The sequence below is a fragment of the Megascapheus bottae genome, chromosome 14 (assembly GCF_031878675.1).
Source record: "Megascapheus bottae isolate mThoBot1 chromosome 14, mThoBot2.hap1, whole genome shotgun sequence".
NCBI classification, from domain to species: Eukaryota; Metazoa; Chordata; class Mammalia; order Rodentia; family Geomyidae; genus Megascapheus; species Megascapheus bottae.
This window is the reverse complement of record NC_143522.1, coordinates 639,252-665,051: the sequence shown is the minus strand read 5'-3', so window position 1 is coordinate 665,051 and position 25,800 is coordinate 639,252. Positions and strand designations below refer to the sequence as shown.

General features: G+C 39.4%; 1 protein-coding gene across 1 annotated transcript; it reads right to left on the bottom strand.

Moving 5' to 3' along the window:
• Positions 1–378: 378 nt before the first annotated feature.
• On the bottom strand, positions 379–25,800 carry Actr10 (actin related protein 10). The gene is made up of 13 exons (XM_090344187.1): positions 25,590–25,800; positions 23,174–23,246; positions 21,737–21,819; positions 19,452–19,560; positions 16,253–16,360; positions 14,430–14,497; positions 14,111–14,190; positions 10,511–10,546; positions 6,595–6,674; positions 6,445–6,518; positions 4,654–4,735; positions 3,042–3,243; positions 379–686 (listed from the first exon to the last, which is right to left on the bottom strand). The coding sequence occupies exons 1-13, from the start codon at positions 25,664–25,666 to the stop codon at positions 505–507; spliced, it is 1,254 nt and encodes a 417-aa protein (XP_090200313.1). The 5' UTR covers positions 25,667–25,800; the 3' UTR covers positions 379–504.

Below are 25,800 nucleotides of genomic sequence, written 5' to 3'. Positions count from 1 at the left end.
TAATGGTCAACATTATTCATTAAACAAAATAATTGCTGAAAATAATAAAAATTAATGAAGTCCCAGGGTTCAGGACAGACTATGTGAATTATTAAATTTTTGTTTTGTTTTGTCTCAGGTCCTTTTGTGCCAGGATTGGCTTTGAACCTTGATCCTCAGGTCCAGCCTCCTGAATAGTTAGGACTACAGGCGTGAGCCACCACCTCTGGCTACATTGTTATTTTGTTTAACAACTGGACCATGTAATAATCTTTCAACATTAAACTGCATAAGTAATTTTATTGATATAAATACAGATCTCACAATCACCAGCTACCATTTTACCACACTACATAAAGAGAAATAAAGTCAAAATGAATTAAATATTAAATGTAAATAGCAAATACAGAAATGTGTTCATGTTATCAAGGTCATCCATAATAAAGCTGCCTACATACTTTGTACAATTTGCTTGTAGTTGAGTAAATATGTGAAATAAAGCCAAGGCGAATTGTAACCAAACACTTATTTCTCCGTGGAAAATGCTCTCTTCATCAGAGGTGGCTGAGCTTTGCCAACGTCAAACATCATTTCCAAAGGAGGGTTGTTGAGAGAACACCAGTCTGGAATGCGGCCCGTCTGGTTGTAATATTCCTTTGAAACGGAACGGCTTCCAAGTATGTCTTGCAATGCTCCAAAAATGGCCCCTGTGTGCAAAAAATATCTTTATGGCTAAGGTGAAAAACTTTCAATCAAAAGACTTTGGATATACATATATCTGAAAAGAGTAGGAGCAGTTTCAATTCATTAACTCTTTGAATTAATTCCTGTGAAGGTGGAATTCTGAATAACAGACTAAGCCATTCCGTTTAAAGGGCTTTTAGTCAATCTAGTGAACAAGGAACCAAGTGATACTGTGTCTGAAGGAATCGTCCACTGGGAGTATTTTCAACTTCTCCAAAGACAAATAGTTGTCTTTGCTGCAACTCTAGATTCCATGTGAAAAAATGAAATGGAACTGCAAAACCCAATTCTACACTGAAGACTATAAGAACATGCATGAAATAGTCTTAAAGATAATTTACGCCAGGTAGCAGTGGCTCATGCCTCTAATCCTAGCTACTGATCATGGTAACCAGCCCAGGCAGAAAAGTCCCCCTGAAACTCTTACCTCCAATTACTCAAAAACCAAAGTGGCTCAAAGTAGTAGAGTGCTAGCCCTGAGCAAAAGAGCTCAGGGACAATGTTCAGGCCCTGAGTGCAAGTCCCACAAAAAAAAAACCAACAATTTACTTACTATATTAATTTCTTTTAGATCAAAATTCCATAACTAAATTCTACCTTCAAAAAATGACAAACCTGTAATCCTAGCTACTAAGAAGGCTTAAGATTTGAGAATCATGGTTCAAAGCCACCTGGGCTAGAAAGTCTCTGAGACTCTAATCTTCAATCAACAACCAGAAAATGGAAGGGGGCTGTGGCTCAAAGTGGTGAAGGGCTGGCTTTGAGCAAAAGAGCTCAGGGAGAGTGCGCAGAACCTGAGCTCAAGAAGCCCCATGACTGTCAACAAACAAGAAACAGGTAAACAACAGCAACAAAACACAAACCACCCACTATAATTATTTTAACAATCCTAATGTTTTATTTTTCTGTCTGAATGCATTGCTTCTACTTAGTAAGCTCTGTCTGTAATGTATACCAGAATGTACACATTCATGGCTGTGTTTCTCTTCAAAGTTACTTTCTAGGCCACTTCCTTAGATAGTAAAACCAACATATTTTATAATATCCAGTAAGATCAGTCATAAATAAAGTAACTATGAAGAGCCCAATTTTTACATAAGGTTCAATATTAAAATAACTGTTTTAAGCCAGGTGGCAGCAACTCAAACCTATAACCCTGGTTATTCAGGAAGCTGAGATCTGAGGTTTGAAGCAAGCCCTGGCAGGAAAATCTCTGAGTCTCTTATTTCCACTAAACTACTCAGAAAAAGCCAGAAGTGGAGCTGTGGTTCAAGTGGTAGAGCACTAGCATTGAGCACAAAAAAGCTTAAGGAGAGCTCTCAGGCCTTGCGTTCAAGCCCCAGGATTGGCAAATTAAATTAATGGCCTAAGCAGTGGGAACATTGGTAGGATAAAGTCAGCACTGTTCTGAAGGATGACTTCATTGGATGAAGTTTACTTACAGTACAAATGCCAAAAGAAATGGGCACATAAGAACCAGGAGTTTGGCCTAGTGGTAGAGTGCTTGCCTGGTATGCACAAAGCCCTGGGTTCTATTCTTTAGTCACCACATACATAGAAAAAAACCACAAATGGTGCTGTGGCTCAAGTAGTAGAGGGATAACCATGAGAAAGATCAAGGACAGTGCTCAGGCCTTGCGTTCAAGCCCAGGACTGGGAAGGAAGGAAGGAAGGAAGGAAGGAAGGAAGGAAGGAAGGAAGGAAGGAAGGAAGAAAAGAAGGAAGGAAGGGAAGAAGGAAGGAAGGGAAGAAGAAAGGAAGGGAAGAAGGAAGGAAGGGAGGAAGGAAGAAAGAGGCACATCATTTTGAAAATATAGTTTAAAGTCAGTGTTCAAGAAAATTAATAGTTTTTAAAATTATTTACTTGTTGAAACAGTCACCCTACATAGTCCAAGCTGGCTTTGAACTCATGATCTTCTTGCCTCAACCTCTTGGGTGCTAGGATTCTTGGTGTGCATCACCACACATTGCTTATAGCTCTTTTTTCTTTTTGTTGGTCATGGATCTTCAACTCAGGGCCTGGGCGCTGTTTCTGACTTCTTGCTTAAGGCTAGTGCTCTACCACTTAGAGCCACAGCTCCACTACTGGTTTGGAGATAAGAGTCTCACAGACTTTCCTGCCCCAGCTGGCTTCAAACCATGATTCTCAGATCTCAACCTCCTTAGTAGCTAAGGATTGCCGGTGTGAGCCACCTGCACCTGGCTACAGCTCTATTAAGTAGATAATTTTGAACAGTGAATTTTAATACATCAATTGGTAATACCACTCAAGAATCAATTACTATGTAATTTTTATATTTAAAGTATTAAATTCTTACCTCCCAACCAGGCCACACAATTAGCTTTCGCAGGTGGTGTATGAATTCGGAATGTCTTGGTCCCAAGTGTCTTTTTGTATTTTGGTTTTTCTATCAAATACCGTATTTCTGCAAGCAATCTGTGCAGAAAGCCAGGCAATAGAGATGTGCCACCTATGATTAGCAAGTTCTCAGCCAGTTGCTTCCGGGTATCTATTGGGCACTATTATTTAAAAGGAAGTAAAAGAAAAGTTTATTTTTAATTGGATTAAATAAATACTGTTTAATAAGACTTAAAGTACATATAGAAGCATGGACTACAGATTAAATAGGTCATTATTTGTGCTACAAAACAGTCCTGGCAAGGTTTTTTTCATATAGAAAATATATTACCAAGACAAGACTGTTATTTCCATAAATATACATGGAAGTTACAATGTCTTTAGTATGAAAAGTATGAAGGACAATGTCTAATGTGTCATCATGTTATCACACACAGCTAGGCGCTGAGTGAGACGATGCTATGCTAGGAGGTAGCTGGGCAGGCCAATCGGTGAGTGCAGCTACTCAGATAGCCTAGATAGAACAGTCCTCTTCTGTGGAGTGGAGGGGGAGGAAGGGAGCACCACCGAGCTAGGAGACCAACCAAATCGACCCTGGCAATCAGTGGGGAGATAAGCAGCCAGATCATACCCTAGAGCATTCTCAGAGAAAGCACGTATCTAAGACTTGGGGAAGGGTAATAAAGCCTATCACTTAGGGCTGTCAGATAGGCGCATGGCACTGTCTAAGGCAATGCTACTCCAGATAGAGCTATATGATGATTTAGTCATTGAACAAAACCCCCTATTATCATATGCCCTGTGCTATTTAAAAATCCAGTATTCCCCAAATCCGGATTTGAAAAAAACCATAAGCCACACTACATAGATTTTTAAATATAGTATTGCTGCTCTGATAGGAATTCATTTGTCCATGGCATTCATAATGCTTGGTTTTAACTACTTTTATTTATTCATGTATTTGTTCTGGTTGTTGGTAGTGGGGCTTTAACTCAGGGCCTAGGCACTGCCCATAAGCTTTTTTGCTCAAGGCTAGTGCTCTACTACTTTAGGCCACAGCACAACTTCTGGTTTTCTGGTGGTTAGCTGGAGATAAGAGTCTCACAGACTTTCCTGCTGAGGCTGGCTTTGAACTATGATTCTCAGATCTCAGCCTCCTGAGTAGCTAGGATTACAGGCATGAGCCACTGGCACCTGGCTTACCTATTATAGGTATCACACCTCAGCTAAAGTAAAACTCATTAACTGCAATTTTTCTTTTTCTTTCTTTTTGCTCTTTCAGAACGGGTCTTGTTATGTATGTACCACAGTCTGCCTGAAACTCAGAGGTCTCCTACTTTAGCTTTCTGAATGCTGGATTCATAGGTATACAAAATTAACTATAAAATTTAATAAACTAAAACCAGTAAAACATAAAAAAAGGAACAGTGATATATATGAGAGATCTGAAAACAATAAACTACTCATGCTTCTTTGTTCTTACAATAATACCCGACAAGGAAAATGGAGAAAATAACATTTAAATTTTCTTTAAAGAACTTCTGGGGCTAAGGGAAACTTTTTACAAATACCTGTAGAAGGGAATCCAGTATTAAAGTGGCAACTGATTTCTCTTCATTATCTTGTTCAAAAAGAATTTCCACAACTGAATCTCTGATAAGATTAAAGAGAGAGCACATGATTGGGATTACATGATACAGAATAGTTATACTGTCAGTATTATGAAGTATTAGTACTATATTACTACAGTGTGTTTATATATATATACATGCATGCCTGGATGTTGGCCGTACTGTAGTTTGAACTTGGCTTCACTTGAGTGTTGTCTCTAGCCCACTACGTTATGCTTATCACAACATGAGCTGTTCTCGTTTGTAAGGAGGGTTGTCAATAGTGCCTGCCTCCCAGGGATTGAGGTGAAGAGTCAATGAGTTACTAGAAGAAGATTTGGTACACAAAAAAGCATTCCCTAAGTATAGTACTATTTTTTTTTTGCCAGTCCCGGGGCTTGAACTCAGGGCCTGAGTGCTGTCCTTGGGTTTTCTCAAGGCTAGAGCTCTACCACTTGAGCCACAGCATCATTTCTGGCTTTTTTTCTGTATATGGTACTGAGGAATTGAACCTGGGTCTTTGTGTATGCCAGGCAAGCACTCTACCACTAGGCCAAACTCCCAGCTCAGCTATTACTATTTTTATATAGATTTACATATATTTTATATTCAATTATATCACCCTACATTTATAACAGAATAAAAACTATTCTGTAAAAGTAAGACTGAACAAGCTAACATGTTAGTGATATAGGAGTTTAAAACCAATAAAAATCCTTCTACATTTCTTTGTTATTAAAAAGAATGAGAAAGAGGGGCCAGGAGTATGGCCTAGTGGTAGAGTGCTTGCCTAGTATGCATGAAGCCCTGGGTTCAATTCCTCAGTACCACATACACAGAAAAAGCTGGAAGTAGCACTGGAGCTCAAGTGACAGAGTATTAGCTTGAATTAAAGTGTTAAAGGACAATGCCCAGGCCCTGAGTCATCAAGCCCCAGGATGGCAGAAAGAAAGAAAGAGAGAGAGAGAAAGAGAGGGGGGAAGCTAGTTGACTAATAAAATACTCAATTTCTTATTTTCAAATGGAGAAAACTCTGAGCCAGGAACTGATAGCTTATGCCTGTAATCCTAGCTACTCAAGAAGCAGAGATCTGAGGATCATCGTTGAAAGTCAGCCTGGGCAGAAATGGTTGTGAGGCACAAACTAGAGAATTACACCTTGTGATGTTTCTGCAACATAGCCACATTCATTCATTTAGAAGCCGTATACAGTTGGTTTGAGGCTCTGGCTCTAGATATGAACAGTTGCCATGAGACAATTTGGACCACAAAGCCTAAGACATTTACTACTGGGTCCTGGACAGAAAGTTTACTCACCTCTAGTTAAAAGCATCTTATTTCCTGGTCCACTTGAAAAAAACTGTTAGTTTGGTTAAATTCATCTATAACTTCAAAATGCTGAATAAATTTCTGATGAATGAGGAAGGGTAATGAAAACCACTTCGATATTAAGTTGTCAATAATGAAGTAAAGGCTTATATAAATATTTTGAAAAGCAAAAAATTTATTTTAGTTTAGCTTTTGCTCATAAAAATTAAGGTCTAGGGGCCGGGAATTTGGCCTAGTGGTAGAGTGCTTGCCTAGCATGCATGAAGACCTGTGTTTGATTCCTCAGTACCACATACATAGAAAAAAGCTGGAAGTGGTACTGTGGCTCAAGTAGTAGAGTTCTAGCCTTGAGAAAGTCCAAGGACAGTGCAGAGACCCTGAGTTCTGTCCCTATGACTGACAAAAAAAAAAAATAAGGTCTAACCTGATGGATCCAAGGACATGTAAAATCTTCTCTCCATCTAATGGATAGTCCACATTTGGGGGTGGTGTGGGACGCTGAAATGAAAATATCGTAAGTGTTAAGTCTATAAACAGTGTAACCTGAGAAAGGTATGCTTATATTTTAACTTACCTCATTATTTCCATCAATGTTAAATTTTGCTGCTTGTATTTCTAATCCACGCTTCAAATCACTTACAAAGCAAGTACGTACTTAAAGAAAAAGAGACTTCATTATGGTTTGCCATTAATTGAATAGTGAACCTGTATCGAGCTACAATTCTACTCAGTGGCTGTGCTACTCACTTCTGCTCACCTTTTGTAAGAATATGTATACAAAAATTCCCCTTGAGGAAACTGTTTTGTCAGATCTTTCCTTCCTTCTTTCTTTCCTTCCTTTCTTCCTTCCTTCCTGCCTTCCCTTCTTTCTTTCTTTCTTTGTTGGTTGTGGGACTTGAACTCTGGGCCTAGATGCTGTCTAGGAGCTCTTCAGCTCAAGGCTATCACTCTACCAACTGATCCACAGTGCTACTCCTGGTTTTCTGGTGGTTAATTGTAGATAAGAGTCTCACAGACTTCCTTTCCCAGGATGGCTTTGAACCAGATCCTCATATCTCAGCCTCCTGAATAAATTACAGGCATGAGCTACCTGTGCCCAACTCAGATATAAGAAGTATAGCAATAAAAATAAACTAGCATCATCAAATGGAGTGCTTCTAATTCAATATCAAGGGATTTTTATTTGTTTAAAAAAATCAGATTTATCTCCCTCCTGTATAATTTTTTTTTTTTTTTTTTGCCAGTCCTGGGCTTGAGCTCAGGGCCTGAGCACTGTCCTTGGACTTTCTCAAGGCTAGAACTCTACCACTTGAGCCTCAGCACCATTTCCGGCTTTTTTCTATGTATGTGGTACCGAGGAATCAAACCCAGGGCTTCATGCATGCTAGGCAAGCACTCTACCACTAGGCCAAACTCCCGGCCCCCCTCCTCTATAATTCTTTTTTTTTTTTTTGCCAGTCCTGGGCTTGAACTCAGGGCCTGAGCACTGTCCTTGGACTTTCTCAAGGCTAGAGCTCTACCACTTGAGCCTCAGCACCACTTCCGGCTTTTTTCTGTATGTGGTACCGAGGAATTGAACCCGGGTCTTCGTGCATGCTAGGCAAGCACTTTAACCACTAGGCCAAACTCCCAGCCCTCCTCTATAATTCTTAAAAAAAAAATCTTGGTTGGTAACTGGGCACTGGTGGCTTATGTCTGTAACTTGCTATTCAGGAGGCTGGAGTCTGAAGGAGTGAAGTTTGAGATTAGACAGAAAAGTTCATGAGAATCCATCTCCAAAATAAACAACAAAAATGACTGAGCTCAAGTGATAGAGTGTCTGCCTAGAAAATGTGAGGACCTGATTTAAATCTTCAAACTACTAAAAAATAAATACAAAAATAAAAAAATAAAAATAAGAAAACTTTTTTAAAAGCAGCAAGCTGGGTGACAGTGGCTCATGCCTATCCAGGAGGCTGAGATTTGAGGATAGAGATTTGAAGCCAGCCCAGGCAAAAAAAGTCTTGAGACCTTCACTTCCAATTAACTACTAACAAAGCTTGAAGTAGAATTTTGGCTTAAATGATAAGAGTGCTAGCCTTGACAAAAAAAGCTCAGGGACAGCGCCCAGGCTTTGCGTTTAAGTCCCAGAACTGATACTGCCCCCACAAAAAAAAAATTACTGAAGACAAAAATTGATGCTGAATACAAATTTATAGAACTTCTGATTTGTAATACATTACTCATCTATGTCATAAAATAATCTTACAGAACTCTGTGTGTGTGTACTAACATCTTCAACTCTACCCCTTGAGCCCCACATACAGACTAGTATTTTGGTGGTTAATTGGAGATAAGATTCTTGAGGAGTCTTCTGCCTGGCTGGCTTTGAAACAGGGTCCTCCAGAACTCAGCCTCATAACTAACTGAGAGGATTACAGATGTGAGCCTCGAGTGCCTGGCTTACCTCCATTTTAATACATGCATGGTATGAAATTCCTTATTATGAAGTAATGAGACTGTAACTAATATACTCCCTCTTTAGATGAGGTAAGTACTTTCAATTTTAATAAATATGCCAAATTCTTTTCCAGAAAGGTTTGCAATTTTCATTTGAAGTAATAAGGCTTCAGTTTTCCCACGATTTCACCAATACTAATATCTTTCTTTCAAACTTCTGCTTAGGTGGTATTTTGCTGATTAACAGGGAAGTTAAACATCTGCCCCCAACTTAGAAACCACATGAAAATAAACACTCTACATGGTCAACAACTGGTATTTCAGGGAGCATGAAACTGGAAAAGAGAAGGAAAACTATTCACTTTACTTGCCATATTTCCATTATTTAAGCTTGGCAATAAGCAGTTTAAATGGCTAATATTTTATAGTAATTGAAAACATTTTAGATAATTATACATGCAAGCAATATAATGTCTCTAACCTGACCTATCTGTTTGAACAAATCATTTTAGAATTCAAGGCTTGGTTGTATTAAATTATCTTCAAGTCCCATTTAACAATTCTATTACTATCTAACCCTCTCTCCCTCCCTCTGTCTTTCTCTCTCTCTCTGTCTTTCTCTCTCTCTCTGTCTCTGTCTGTCTGTCTGTCTGTCTGTCTCTCTCTCTCTCTCTCTCTCTCTCTCTCTCTCTCTCTGTCATTGGTTGTGGGCCTAGTCACTCTACCACTTGAGCCACAGTGCCACTTCCTACTATCTACTAAATATTCTAGAATATTATTGTTATTTTTGTCGGTTGTGGGGCTTGAACTCTGGGCCTAGGCACTGTCCTTGAGCTCTTCAGCTCAAGGCTACAGCCTTACCCGTGAGCCACAACCCTACTTCCCATTTCATAGTGATTGACTGGGATTGAACTGTGATCCTCAGATCTCAGCCTCCTGAGTAGCTACGATTACAAGTGTGAGCCACTGTGCCTGGTTAGAATATTATTTTTACGTGACACTCTAAGTACTAAAAAACATTGTTATTCTGTAAATATTTTTCTTCACAATGAATAAAATTATGAGAAAAATCAATTTGAACAATATCATAAAAATTCACTCTAACAAAGATGAAGCAATATATCTTGTTAAAGTAAATCCAATATATTTTCATTCCAACTCTAGATTTCAGAAGTCAGTAAAAATGACTAGCCTCATAAAAATGGATAAAGGAGGAACTAGAGTAAGCTGGATACTGGTGGCTCTTGCCTATAATCATAGCTACTTAGGATGCTGAGATTGAAGCATGAAGTCAGCTAGGCAGGAAAGTCCCTAAGACTCTTTTCTTCAATTAATCACAAAGAAACACACACACACACACACACACACAAGTGGAACTGTGGCTCAAGGGTAAAGCACATGCCTTGAGTGCAAAAGCTAAGGAGCAGTGTTCAGGCTGTAAGTTCTAGCCCCAATATCCACTCTAAAAAAAAAAAAGACTAGAGTAACAAAACACTGTTTAATATCAGCAGTGTTATTTCATTTCATTCTGGGTAAACTACAACTACTAGCTACCAGTAACCCTGCAGTACTGCTTAAATAGCGTATCATTAATAATTTCAATGCAAGCTCAGTGCTAGTGGCTCAAGTCTATAATCCTAGCTACTCTGGAGGCTGAGATCTGAGGATAGCAGTTCAAAGCCAGACTGGGCAGGAAAGCCTGCAAGATTTGCATCCCCAGTTAACTATCAGAAAACTAGAAGTGGCAGTTCAAAAAGTATAGTTCAAAGTGACAGAGAGCTAGCCATGAGCAAAAGAGCTCAGAGATAACACCCAGGCCCTGAGTTCAAGCCTCAGGACTGACTAAAAACAAATAATAATAATAATAATAACATTCTAGTGCTTTACATGTTTGAAAAAAATCAGAACTTTAATTTGTATTTTTCTATCACCTATGAATTAAACATTTTTAGGTTATTATATTCTAAGTACATTTTCTGTATATCTAAAAATAGATAACATTTGAACTAATACTAAAGAATGAAAAGAATAAATTTAGTGAACTTGGTTACCTTTAATATCCTCTAAGATGCCTTCTGGAACCGAACCTAAAACAAAAATTTTATTGAGAATTAAAGAACTATTGTAATTAAAGTTATTATTGTTTCCATTTTTTTATTTCAGCAAAACTCTAAAACATTTTCCTAGATTTTTAAAAATTTATTAACACTGATTTTTACATCACATTTCAAATGTCATGTTTAACAAATAAGTATTCAAGAAGGGAATCTCTATATACAATCGCTGGCACATAGATTTTAGAACATAATTAAAATTAAGCTGAGGGTTTGTATGCCATAGATACATGTTAATCTATGTAATAAAACATTATGTCGGGGCTGGGAATTTGGCCTAGTGGTAGAGTGCTTGCCTAGCATACATGAAAACCCAGGTTTGATTCCTCGGTACCACATATATAGGAAAAAAAAAAAAAGCCAGAAATGGTGCTGAGGCTCAAGTGGTAGAGCTCTAGTCTTGAGAAAGTCCAAGGACAGTGCTCAGGCCCTGAGCTCAAGCCTAGGACTGGCAAAAGAAAACAAAAAACAAAAACAAACAAACAAAAACATGTCTACAGAGTATATAACCCATCATAGATTTTTTTTTTTTGCCAGTACAAAAAAACCATATAAGAGAGCAAGGACCCAAGTTCAAGTACAGTCACTGGGAAGAAGGCTGTAAAACACAAGAAAAGTGAAGAGTAGTAGTTCAGAGAGCAGGCTCCTGCCTAGTGTATGAAAGATGAAAAAAAAGAGGTGAGATATGAAAGATTTCTAAGAGGAATTCAAAGAATATGCTAACTCCTACTTTTCTAAATGAAAGATAAGAAAGAAGTTATAATAATTATCCAATAATCTTCAAAGAAGACTCTCTTTAAGTCTTTGGCCCATCTTTTAATGAGATGGTTGTTACTTTGGAGATTAGTTTTGGATTGATTCAATTTTTTGAGCTGTTGATATATTTTAGATATGAGGCCTTTGCCTGTTCTATGGTTGGTGAAGATCTTCTCCCACTCTGTAGGCTTCCTAATTAGTTTACTAGCTATGTCCTTTGCCATATAAAAGCTCTGCAGTTTAATGCAGTCCCACTTATCTAGACTTTCTCTGATTTGTTGTGATTCTTGGTCCTTATTAAGAAAGTTTCGACATGTGCCCTCCTATTCCTTCTTGTAAAGTTTTCAGAGTATCAGCTTTTACCTCCAGGTCTTTGATCCATTTGGAGTTAATTCTAGTTCAAGGTGACAAAGAAGGATCCAACTTTAGTTTTCTGCATGTGCTTAACCAGTTCTGCCAACACCACTTGTTGAAGAGGCTATCTTTCTTCCATTCTATTTTTTTGGCTCCCTTGTCAAAGACTAGGTGGCCATAGGTCTGTGGTTTAATATCTGGGTCTTCAGTTCTATTCCATTGGTATTCAGGCCTGTTCCTGTGCCAGTACCAAGCTGTTTTGATAATTATAGCTCTGTAATAGTCTAAAGTTTGGTATTAAAATTCCTCCTGTGCTGTTCTTTCTGCTAAGAAGTGTTTTTGCTATATGGGGTCTTTTATTATTCCATATGAAATTTTGGATTGCCCCTTCTATTTCTTGAAAGAATGACATTGGGATACTGATGGGTATTGTGTTGAATTTATAGACAGCCCTTGGCAAGACTGTCATTTTCACGATATTGATTCTTCCAATCCAGGAGCATGGGAGGTTTTTCCATTTCCTCAGTTCTGCTTTAATTTCCTTTTTCAGGGTTTTAAAGTTTTCATCAAAAAGGTCTTAGAGAGTCTTCATTGAAGAAGAAACAAAAATGGCCTATAGACACATGAAGAAATGCTCAACATCTCTGGTCATAAAAGAAATACAAATCAAAACAACTCTAAGATTCCATCTCACTCCAGTTAGAATGGCCAGGATCAAGAAAACTAATAACAACAGATACTGGAGGGGATGTGGCCAGGAGGGATCACTACTACACTGTTGGTGGGAGTACAAACTCATTCAACCACTATGGAAAGCTGTATGGTAGTTCCTCAAAAGACTAAACATAGAGCTCCCCTATGACCCAGCAATTCCACTACTTGGCATTTACCCAATCATCCAGAAACAAAGACATACTAAATCCACCAGCACAACAATATTCATTGCAGCACTCTTTGCCATAGCAAAGATATGGAACCAACCTAGATGTCCCTCAGTTGATGAGTGGATTAACAAGATGTGGTATTTATACACAATGGAATTCTATGCTGCTGTCAGAAAGAATGACATTGCTCCATTTGTTAGGAAATGGAAAGACTTAGAAAAGATCACATTAAGTGAAGTAAGCCAGACTCAAAGGAACTTAGGCTCAATGGTTTTCCTCATTTGTCATAACCAGTAGAAATCTTGGGCTCTCCTAGCAGAGATTTGCAATAGAGCAAAACCTTGATACAAAAGGCCATATAGTATGATGCTAAATGAAAGGACCTCCAAGGATATAGAAACACAAGTCATATAATGAATGGTTGTTGTTCTTAATGTACTATGTTATCTCTCATCTCTTTTGCTGTCCCTTGGTTATCTCATATTGTTACAGTATCTCACTTTGTTACCTGATATATTGGATATATTTGTATTTGGTTATTTGAAATTGGATAGGGAAGGGGGGGAAAACAAGATGAGGGGTGGGGGTGGGGGTGAGGGAAATGGTGACTAAGACGTGTGAAAGGGTATCAATGTATGGGAATTAATGCACCATCTATCTGGCAAATATCATGTAACCCTTCTATTAATTACAATAAAAATATATAAAAAATAATTATCCAATAATGATTAATCAAGTTAAGAAGGGAGAGAGCACTCCTTCACTTTTCTGGAATATTACATTTGAGGTTCAGGTGACATGCATGATTTCTATCTCAAATTATGAATACTAAGTTCAGAAAAAAGATCAGGACCAGCAAATCAACAGCACGCAATGTAGCTGACATTAATGGTGAACGTAAGATCACTTTTAAAAATCCAGTAGGACCAGGTGCTGGTGGCTCACACTATAATCCTACCTACTTGGGGGCTGAGATCTGAGGCTATGGTTCAATGCCAGCCTGGGCAGGAAAGTCTGAAACTCTTTATCTTCAATTAAATACCAGAAAAAACTGGAAGTAGAGCTTGACGTGGTAGAGTGCTAGACTCAAGAACAAAATGACCAGGACAGAGCCTATGTCCTGAGTGCAAGCCCCCAAAAAAGAAATAAAAATAAATAAATAAATAGTCAGGAAAAGGAACAAAAGCCAAAGTCAGAACCCCAGAATATCAGAATAGAAAACAAGAGCAGAAGAAATGCTAATTCGAGGGGAAATGTTCAGAAACAATACAACGCCAAAAAAGAAGAAAATTCTGAAAGCCAAGGAGAGAGAGAATTTCAAAAGTCTAAGATAACCCAAAATATCTACCACTTTGGAAATGATGACTGATGAACAACTGGAATTAGTGACTGATAGCTCGATGACGACCTTTGAACTGGAGCATGGTCATAAAATGGTGAAAGGAGAATGAGAATAACTATGCAATAGGGAAAATACTAAAATACAAGGTAAGAAGTGAAAAGAGTACATTTTACGGTCTTATGCAGCTGAAAGGGAATTTACCCATGACAGAAGGAAGGCTCTGTTCTTTAGCAGCACTCGTGTCAACAGTACATTGTTCCAACAGTTGAGTTTCCAACTCCCTGAAATGTGAAAATATTACTGAAATTAAAGTACTGTAAAATGGTATCCTTTTCTTACTATTTTCACTATGTATGATTCCTTAAATAACAATGGTCCTATCCTGAAAGAATGAATACATTCTAAACTCATCAAAACAATGGGATGCATGACAATGGTTCTACTACTCACAAGTCAATGAACAGATGAGTAGCTGCTTTTGAGGCACTGGTAAGAAGGAGCTGAATTCCAGGACACTTACTTGTGAAGAGCTTTTCCTCCTAGGGGCAATGCCCCCCAACAGGTCAGTACTGGAATTCCTTCATATATCCACACAGGAGTCAAGGACATCACTATTGCAGGAGATCAAACGTTGTTCCCTTGTCACTTTTCTCACCTATAGTACTGGTTTCTTTCATTTGTTTTTATTTTTGTTCTTTTTTGCCAGTCCTGGGCTTTGAACTCAGGGCCTGAACACTATCCTTGGGCTTTCTCAAGGTTAGAGCTTTACCATTTGAACCTCAGCACCACTTCTGGCTTTTTCTATGTATGTGGTACCAAGAAATGGAACCTGGGTCCTTGTGAATGCTAGGCAAACACTCTACCATTAGGCCAAACTTCCAGGCCCGGTATTATTTTAAATAACTTTGGCAATGAATTATTTTTTTTTTTGGCAATGAATTATTATTTCTTATTTTTAAGAGTTACAGAAGATACAAAGGGCAAGTGTTATTCATATGTTTTACTAAATAGTCTCTATTATACACACACAAACACACACACAACTCATGATCTCTTTCCCTCTCTTTTCTGTTAATTAGGGGTTAATAAGCTAATAAAATAAGCTACTAGACAATGAGTGCTTGAAATTTGGAACTTTGAACTGAAATATGCTATAACCCACACATTAAATTTAGAAGACATTAGAAGGATGTGTATTGATCAAGATGTATTATAAACAGCTTTGTAAAACGGCAACTCCTTTGTACATCTACTTAAAATATAATTTTTCAAAAATGGATATGCCCTGACTGTATATCTAATTAGAAAAAGAGTTCATAAACCTAACACCTACTGTCTCTGTCTCTGTGACAATCTTTGGATATAAAGGAAAAAGACAATTCACTTGGTCTTTTCCTTTTTCTTTTCATGTATTTACTCTGTGCCAGTCCTAGCAATTAAACTCAGGACACTGTTCCTGAACTCTTTTTTTCTTTTTTCCTCTCCAGTCCTGGGGCTTGAAGTCTGAATCTGGCTGCTGTCTCCAAGCTTCTTTTCTTCAAGTAGTGAGAGTACCACTTGTGAGAGTACCACTTGAGCCACAGCTCCGCTTCTGGCTTTCTGGTAGTTTAGTGGAGATAAGAGTCTCAAAGACTTTCCTGCCTGGGCCAGCTCTGAATTGCTGGCCCAGATCACAGATCTCCTGAGTAGCTAGGATTATAGGCATAAGCTACCGCATTAGCGGCATTTGCTTTTCTACAGTACACCTTCATTTTAGCTGCTTTAAGGCTATGTTAATTCTGCCATTTAAAACCTTTTTCTTGGATCAGGGGTGGTAGCCTAGTGGTAGTGTGCTCACCTAGCATGCATGAAGCCCTGGGTTCGATTCCTTGGTACTACATACATAGAAAAAGAGGGAAATGGAGTAGTAGCTCAAGTGGCAGAGCACTAGCTCTGAGCAAAAAGGTGTCCAAGGATAGTGACCAGGCCCAGAATTCAAGCCCCAGGACTGGCAATAAATAAATAAATAAATAAATACCTTTTACTTGGTTGAATTTTCACATTTCATTTTTTCCAATTACTCCCATATAACTTTTCTTAGAATTCAACTATTCTGGTCAACTTGATTCATCCTAATTAGCTCATATGCCTCTTGAAATCTGAACATATTTATGAGGTCAGTTGTTAGAATATATCCTATAATAATAATGATAATTTCTACACTGAAGTAAACACCTATGAATTTCATACACAATAACCTGTAAAGTTGAATTCAATAAATATTGTTTGTAATAAATCTGCTCATTTTACTTTAAGTAATATGAACTTAATATGAACTAGTTGGCTAGTTGACAAGAAAGATACAGGTAACACGAGGCTCTCCCTATATCCGCAATCCAAGACCATGGCCGAATTGATCCCGAGTGTCAAAAGAGCCATCAGATGACTGGGAGCAAGCAAAACTGATGGAACCTAGAACAGAGCAACCAAACCAGTGAGTGAGTGCCACTTACCTAAAGGTGGCTGCCCTGACTCAAATACATTTAAAAAACCTCATAGGTACATTGTATTGACTTACATTGTAGCTATTCAATCCTTTTCTGGCATTAAATTCAGAATTAGTTCACTAATTTATCTAAATTTATTCAATTCTCAAGGTATTATGTAATGTATATAAGGTAAAAGTTTAAGTTAAATCATTTCATTCTAATATGAGAATCCTGAAGCACTTTCATTAGTGCTTATTTTCTTTCTTTTGGAACAGAAAACTGAAAGGGATAAAATAAGAGGTCCAGAGAGATGACATTCAAAAAAATAAATTTAGAGAGATGACATTCACTAAAAAAACTTTTTTTTCGTAGGCCATTGGGCTTAAACTCAGGGCCTGGGTGCTGTCCTGAGTTTTTTACTCAAAGCTAGCACTCTATCACTTTGAGCCACAGCTTCACTTCCGGTTTCTGGTAGTGAATTGGAGATATGAGTCACATGGACTTTCCTGCCTGACCTCGCTGTGAACTGAAATTCTCAGATCTCAGCTTCCTGAGTAGCTAAGATTACAGGTGAGAGCCACCAGCACCTGGTTAAGAAATATTCTTGATTGCTTTCATTTGCAAGTTCGTAATATAAACTGTATTTTGCTACATTTGGGACACTGCGAATATCAGATATCCAAAGAGAGTATTAAAGTTCATCAAAATCAAATGGCTGACAAAGCAGCCAAACTTTTCCAAAGGAGACATACCAGGTAACCTAGTCGCCTATGATGTGAGGACATGAATATGACAGACATTCTTCTTTAAACAGCTCAGAGATAACATGCTGCCCACCCTTGCCCATTTGGTACTGGGGACTAAAGCGCATGCCTTACACATGCTAAGCAAGCACTTACTCTTCCCTGCCCTCTCCCTCTTCTTCTTTTTTCCCTCAGTATTAGGGAATGAACTCACAGCCTTAAACTTGCTAGGCAGGAGCTTTACCACTTAAACAACTCTACTAGCCATTTCTGTTCTGGGTCTTCTATCTGGCCTGGACTGTAATCACTCTATCTGTGCTGCCTACATAGCTGGGATGATAGGCTCATATCTCTGCATTTAGCAATTGGTTGAGATAGTCTCACAAACTATTTTTTTTTGGGGGGGGGCAGCCTGGATTGGCTTTGAATCTTTTTTTTTTTTTTGCCAGTCCTGGGCTTGTGCTCAGGGCCTGAGCACTGTCCTTGGACTTTCTCAAGGCTAGAGCTCTACCACTTGAGCTTCAGCACCACTTCCGGCTTTTTTCTATGTATGTGGTACCGAGGAATCGAACCCGGGTCTTCATGCATGCTAGGCAAGCACTTTAACCACTAGGCCAAACTCCCGGCCCTGGCTTTGAATCTTGATCCCTCATTTTTGCCTCACAAGTATCTAGGATTACAGGCCTTAAGCCAGCATGCTAGGTTTGCATTTATTTTGGGCAGGCCTCAAACTCTTAGTCCTCTGAGTAGCTGAGAATATAGCTGTGAGTTACCATGTAGGTATGTGAAAATTTACTGCTTTGTTTTATGTTCTCCCTATTGTAGTGAAATTTCTAAGTCAAAGACACCAATAAAGACAGTTTGCTCCTTGTAACTATCAAATATAACATATTAATTGCCCTTGTCACGTAAGATTGTCATTTTTTGGTGTTAGGTATGTTTTAAGTTCAGTAAAGTATTTAAAAATAATCGCAATTAGTTTCTTCCATACTATACAAATGCTATATAGTCTTTCATTTTCCCTTGTTGGAAAGAACTCTAATAATTTTTTTATTTAAAGAATAAAGACTGGCTCACAATGAAATCTAATAATCTTTTTATTTTTGGCCACTCTTAGGGCTTAGAATTCAGGGCCTGCACAGTGTCCTTGGGATTTCTCAAGGCAATAGCTCTATCACTTGAACCACAGCACCACTTCCAGCTTTTTCTATGTATGTGGTATCGCGGAATCGAACCCGGGTCTTTGTGTATGCTAGGCCAGGACTCTACCACTAGGCCAAACTTATGGTCCTGAAATGTCATAATGTTATGAACATACTTTTTATTGTTATTATTATTGTAAAAAGGGTTTACAATTCTATAAATCAGGTTATGAACACAATAATTCTTGGTCAATCACATTCTGTGTTGTGGGGCTTGAACTCAGGGATTGGGTACTGATTCTAACTATTCAGAAGGCTGACATTTGAAGGATCAAGATTGGCAGAAAAGTCATGAGATTATATTTCCAAAATAACCAGTAAAAAGCTAGGCTGGGGGTGTGACTCAAGTGATAAAGCACCAGCTGAGCAAGCATGCTCAAATAAAAGTGAGACCTTGAGTTCAAATTTGTAGGGGGAAGGTAGGAAGGGAAATAGATAATTCCATTTAAAAGAAAATTTAAAATCGTGAGCTGATGTCCCCAGCTATAATCCTGCTGCTCAGGAGGTTGAGATCTGAGGATTGTAGTTCAAAGATAGCATAGGCAGACAAATAAGAGATAAGTAACTCCATCAAAAAGCTGAAAGTATAGCTAAGTGGTAGAGCACTAGCCTTGAATGAAAAAGCTAGGCAAGAGTATGAGGTCCTGCACAAAAAAGTTAAAAGTTACGTGTGATGAGGGGGAAGAGTCCCCTAAAATCTCATCTATATGACTTTTATTGTTTAATATTCTATTAACACCTTTTTTTTTCAGTGCTGAGGACTGAATCAGGCAGGAATTCACACATGCTAGGCAAGTGTTGTACTACTTACCTGTAACTACAACTTTCTTTTCAATTTAAAAGCAATTTATTAATTTGAGTTAAAAATAGGTACCTCAAGCTGGACACAGTGGCTCACACCTGTAATCCTAGGTACTCAGGAGGCAGAGATCTGAGGACTGGGGTTCAAAGCCAACCCAGGCACTAAAGTCCGTGAGACTCTTATCTCCAATTAACCACTAGAAAATTGGAGGTGGGGCTGTGGCTCAAGGGGTAGGGTGGTAGTCTTCAGCTGAAGAGCTCAGGGACAGTGCCCAGACCCAGAGTTCAAGCCCCATGACCAACCTCCCACCCCCCAAAAAATAGGTACCTCAAAATACTTGAAAAGAACACGAGTGAGTGTCTCTCTGAAGTGGGAAGGACATAACACCGATTCAATAACCACAACTCGGCGGTCTCTGGGATTCACCAACAGATGCCTGAAAAACAGTAATTTTATTTTTAAAAAGTAAATTATGGTTTGTAACTATTTTGCTAAGTAGCACAATTTAAGAAAAAAAAAAAGATCGTACTAACTTAGCCTAAGATGTGTTATGACATAGATATCTCCATCTTAGTACCTCAGAAAAATTATGTTTCTCAGTCCTAACAATGTGCCATAGTACTGTGCCAAGAAATTTAAGTCATGTATGTCAGAAAATAAAATGACAGGGCTGGGAATGTGGCTTAGTGGTAGTGTCTGCTTAGTACACATGAAGCCCTGGGTTTGATTCCTTAGTACCACACAAACAGAAAAAGCCAGAAGTGGCACTGTGGCTCAAGTGATAAGAGTGCTCACGGACAGTGCTCAGGTCCTAAGTTCAAGTCCCAGGACTCGCAAAATAAAAGGAAAAGAAAATGACCTATTATGATCACTAACTACAGCTCTTAAATGATTTACCTTTGAGGGTATTATATGAGTAATACACATTCACCGAACTCCCAATGTTACAGATATTAACTAGGAAAGGACTAGAAGCTAATACTTCCAACTGCCCAGAAACAACCAATCGTAATTTGTGCACTTTTTTTTTTGTGGGTCGTGGGGCTTGAACTCTGGGCCTGGGCATTGTTCCTGAGCTCTTCAGCTCAATCTATCACTTGAGCTACAGTGCCACTTCCATTTTTTTGTTAGTATTTTTTTTTTTTTTTGGCCAGTCCTGGGCTTCAGCTCAGGGCCTGAGCACTGTCCTTGGACTTTCTCAAGGCTAGAACTCTACCAGTTGAGCCTCAGCACCACTTCCGGCTTTTTTCTATGTATGTGGTACCAAGGAATTGAAACCAGGTCTTCATGCATGCTAGGCAAGCACTCTACCACTAGGCCAAACTCCTGGCCCACACTTCTGGTTTTGGGGCAGTGAATTGGAGATAAAAGTCTCAGGGACTTTCATGCCCAGACTGCCTTTCAACCACAATCCTCACATCTCAGCCTCCTGGATAGCTAAGACTGAAGCATGAGCCGCCTGCGCCCAGCTGTTTATGTACTTTTTTATTCTTGCTGCTATGCATTCACATTTTGAACATCTCACTCCATACGGGTTGTATTCAATATCCCCTTTTCACTTGACAATAGACTAATTTACAATATCCATACATACACAGAACCTTCCCTCCTCATTTAAAAATATTTTTTTGAGAAGTGGCACTGTGGCTCAAGAGGTAGAGCATTAGCCTTGAGCTAAAAATGTCAGGGACAGCACTCAGGTCCAGAGTTCAATCCCCACGACCAACAAAAAAAAATTTTTTCTGGGAGGTGCTAAAGACTGAACCCCTGGTTTTGTACATGCTAGGCAAGAGTCTTTATCACGGGCCGGGAGTTTGGCCTAGTGGTTAAAGTGCTTGCCTAGCATGCATGAAGACCCGGGTTCGATTCCTCGGTACCACATACATAGACAAAAGCCAGAAGTGGTGCTGAGGCTCAAGTGGTAGAGCTCTGGCCTTGAGAAAGTCCAAGGACAGTGTTCAGGCCCTGAGCTCAAGCCCAGGACTGGCAAAAAAAAAAAAAAAAAAAAAGTCTTTATCACTATTTTCTTATGTTTTTTCCCCCCTTTCCAGGAAGATAAAGACAATAGATTGTAACCTCATTGTATAGCTAGATAATAGTAATAATAATAATAATAATAATAATGATGATGATGATGATCACAGCTAGGGACTGGTGGATCATGTCATCTGTAATCCTAGCTACTCAGCAGACTGAGATTTGAGGATTACTGTTCAAAGCCAACCCAGGCAGTAAAGTCCATGAGATTTTTTATCTCCAATAAACACAAAAGTGAAAGGATGGCTCAAATGGCAGTGTGCTACCCCTGAGCAAAAAAACACTCAGGGACAATACCCAAGTCCTGAGTTCAAGCCCCAATACCAACACAAAAAACAAAAAGCCAATGGAAGTCAACCTTTTATCCTCTTTTCAGATGCCAAAATCACTATAAGTGGCATTAGAAAAGTCTAATTACAGGGAATGGGGATGTGGCTTAGTGGTAGAGTGCTAGCCTTGAGTAAAAAAGAAGCTCAGGGACAGTGCTCAGGCCCTCAGTTCAAGCCCCAGGATTGGCAAAAAAATCTAACTGCAAAAACTAGAAAAGAATCCAGCCAAACAGAATTGCATCTTACCTGAAGTAGAGTATGTGGATGAATTCCTTTAGGTAGGAATATAATTCTTCTGTATTAATATTATACTGGACAACTTTGATTGGCTATAAAAAATTAAAATATATTAATTCATATTGATCTCAAATTAAAATTAAATAAAACAATAAAATATTCCCCTAATCAAGGACAATTTAAACAATTTATGGTATGTTCTGGTGACAATTATATAACATGCATTTATTTTTCTTTCTTATGCCAGTACTGGTGCTTGAACTCAGGACCCAAATACTTTCCTTCAGCTTATTCACTCAAGGCTAGAACTCTGCCACTTGAGCCACAGCTCCACTTCTGGCATTTTGGTGGTTTACCAGAGATAAGAGTCTCACAGACTCTTCTGCCAAGGTGGACTTTGAACTGTGATCCTCAGATCTCAGCCTCCTGAGATCACAGGCATGAGCCATTGTCACCTGGCTTAGTAATATGGGTCTGAACTCAGGGTCTCATGCTTCCTAGGCTGTCACCATACTGCTGAGGTATCATTTCAGCCCTGTTTTTCACTTGTTGTTTTTAGGATGGAATCTTGTTTCCCTCAGGTAAGGAGGGGGCCTGAGTTTCAAGCTGCCTCCATTAGGCTTCCAATAGTGGCTGTTAACTGGCATGCAACACTGTGTATAGATTCATGGAGACAGTTTCAAGCACTTTTTTCCCCAAGCTGGCCTGGCATTATGATCCTCTCAGTCTTACCTTCCTTTGTAGCTTAGTATGATAAGTCATGCCTAGCTATAAGTTAAGACGGTATCATGTCTGGGCTGGCTTTGAAACTCGATCCTCAGATCTCAGCCTCCCGAGTAGCTAAGATTACAGGCATGAGCCATTATGGCCCAGAAAATATATGGTTTTATTTATGTAAAGCATACAGAATAGGCAAATTTATAGAAATAGGAAGCACAGCAATGGTGAGAATAGGAATTAATTTTAAGTAGACATCAGGAAGCAAGCATATTGGGATGATGAAAATAGTGATGAATACTAGTGATGATAGTAAAGCATGATTAAACTTACAGTATGTAAAACCAGACCAGAACAATTTTGATTTCTGAAAACACCTTTTAAGCCAGGTGCCAGTACCTCATGCCTATAATCCCAGCTACTCAGGCGGCTGAGATCTAGGGATCATGGTTCAAAGCTAGCCTGGGCAGGAAAGTCTGTGATACTCCTGTCTCCAATTAACTACCAAAGAAAGCCAAGAGTGGAGCCTTGGCAGAAAAGGTCAAAGATAGCATACAGGCCTTGAGTTCAAGCTAAAAGACTTGCACAAAACAACAGCAACAGCAAAAATCCTTTCTTTGGAAGATAGTCTTAAGTTATATATTGAGCACTATTTAAAGCAAGTTTATTTGAAGCCACATTTAAAAATTTAATAAAGAATATTATTTTGCTAATTTGTTTAAAAAATACCTTAGGCATGCCAGCTCTTTTTATTACACTAGGAATTATACATCTTGGACCAGTTTCTCCAGCAAATCCACACCTGTAAATAAGCAGAAAATTAAAACATTCGCCTTATAGCATTCTTTCTAATATTTGACAGAGAAACTAGTTATTCTGTATATGTTTCAAAACAATGGAAATAGTACTGATGTACAGGGACCAAAACTAAAACAACAATAAAAAAAAAAAACCTCAAAGCCCTAAGACACAAATAACATCTTGGTAAGTTAGGTATTAAAGAAAAAAAAATCAAATTATTTCCAAATCATGGCTCTAAAATAAATCACAGTATTATTTTAAGACAGCCTTTAGTTTCCCGCAATTAGCTAAATTTTAGGCAAAGTATTTCTACAACCCTGTAAAGCAAGTTATGTGACTTCATTCATACACATCTGCACAAACATGTTTATACATGACATAGTCATACATTTTTTTTGGTACTGTGAATCAAATCCAGGACACTGTACTTGCTAGGCAAGTGCTTTGCCACTGAGCTACATCCCAGCCTGTCATTATACATCTTAAGAATGAACTTACATAAGCGTAAACAGCATACCCTGCTTCACTTGCTATCAAGCTACCAACTTGTACAGCCTGTTTCTATACTGAATTCTGTACAAATCTGTAACATATAGTATTAGTGTACCTACATATATAAAAGGAACATACTTGTATATTTGTATCTAAGTCATACCTATCATAACCTGGTCATTCATCAAATGCTAACGAGTAGTCAATGACAGACCATATACATGACAGCCAGTAATATGCTGTCATTAACTGAAAGGGTACAGGACTATAATTCACATAGTAACTCATAATTCTAATCATTCTAATAGCCTCTCTAGTTATCTTTCAATATTTTTTAATTATGTGTATCTGACAGTTAAAAACATGGTCTACACATTGAACTCAAATGCTTACATTAGGTCTATTAATATGAGCTTGTGTTAATATGATCACATTAATAGTAATTGCTGTTTTTTAAAAAACACAATATTTTATCCATTTTTGTTCCATGTGAGAAAAATAAAACTGCTCATAACATTACTAAAAATGATCACAATGTTAGTTTGCTTTTTTTTTTTGTCCACAAACAGAACTCAAACTCTGTACCTGATGCTTTTATTTATTTTTTTGTCCTGGGGATTGGACTTAAGGCTGAGCACTGTCCTTGTACTTTCCTCAAGGCTAGTGCTCTACCACTTGACCCACAGCACTACTTATGGCTTTTTCTGTGTATGTGGTACCGAGAAATCCAACCCAGGGCTTCGTGCATGCTAGGCAACTACTCTACCACTAGGCCACGCTCCCAGCCCCTAAAGATGTTTTCTAAGTTGGTACTGGGGTTTAGAACTCAGGGCTTTCTTTGCACTTTCACTTGCTGTGTAGGTGCTCAACCACTGAGCCATGTCTCTAGCCCCAATTCTGTAGTTTAGCTCCAACTTTTTTTTTGGCCAGTTCTGGGCTTGAGCTCAGGGCCTGAGCACTGTCCTTGGGATTTCTCAAGGCTAGCACTCTACTACCTGAGCCTCAGCACCACTTCTGGCTTTTTTCTATGTATGTGGTACTGAGGTATTGAACCCGGGTCTTCGTGCATGCTAGGCAAGCACTCTACCACTAGGCCAAACTCCCAGTCCCGAGCTCCAACTTTTAAATAGTTCGTTCTTTTAACCACTTAATAGATGTCCAGTGTTTTCAATATGCAAAGGTTTTTCAAATAGTTTTATCTCTTATACATATAAGAAGTAATGCTGCCTGTCGCTTTATTTATTCTTTTGATCCCACTTAACGAAGACAGCAGTCCAAGGATCCCAAGCCTGCCAATGCCCGGAAACTATATAACTGCTTTAACTAAGGTTCCCCCTGCCCCTGCCCCCGCCAGCCCCCCGGGGTTTCCAAAGATCTCTGCCATACAAGAGAAACACTACTCCCGTGTTTACGAGGTGCTTGTTCAAAGTGTAAAATTTAATCTGAGTTTAAGGATGCCAGATCAAGAGTCTCGTCTCTACGGTTTCATCTCTTTCCTGCTCCTCCACTCAGTGAACGTTTCAGGGTGGAAATCGTCCCCCAGACACTACAACGTGGGTGCTGAATCTGGCGAGTCCCGTTTAAGAGGGGTCTGGCTGGGCCGCTGTCATCCCGGGAACCGAAGACCCGCAGCGGGCCGCTGGGGGTGGGGAGGCGGCCTGCGGGAGCTTCCCGAGCCCCTCGGGGAAGTCAGACCCTGCACAGCACCTCCGGATGCTGAGGACGGCGCTTCCGTGGGCTGAGGTGCGGGGGGGATCGAGAGGAGAGGTCCCCGGCGAGCCCACGGAGGACGGGGGCCGGGGCCAGGCCGGCCGCCTCCCCGGGGGACCGTAGAGGTCCCGCGGCCACTCACTTGGTGAAGGCCTCTCCGAGGTCGATCACGACGGCCGTCTTCTCGCCACCGCTCCCCAGGCCCTCGTAGAGCGGCATCTCGACCCGAGAGACGAGGGACGGTGGGAGGGAGGTCGCGGAACCACGGCCCCGGGGTCCTCAGGTTCCCGGGATGGAGGCAGGCCGGGGGCGGGGCCGGGGCTTCGGGGCGGGCGAGGCGTGGGCGGTGGCTG

What these genes read in the sequence shown, in the direction of transcription:
- Actr10 (XM_090344187.1), bottom strand. Translation starts at nt 25,666, where the DNA reads ATGCCGCTCTACGAGGGCCTGGGGAGCGGTGGCGAGAAGACGGCCGTC. An exon ending in AAAGAGCTGGCATGCCTAAG is followed by an intron (nt 21,820 to 23,173) that starts GTATTTTTTAAA and finishes AATTTTTTATAG; the next exon opens with CCAATCAAAGTTGTCCAGTA. An exon ending in GGAGGAAAAGCTCTTCACAA is followed by an intron (nt 14,191 to 14,429) that starts GTAAGTGTCCTG and finishes TTCACATTTCAG; the next exon opens with GGAGTTGGAAACTCAACTGT.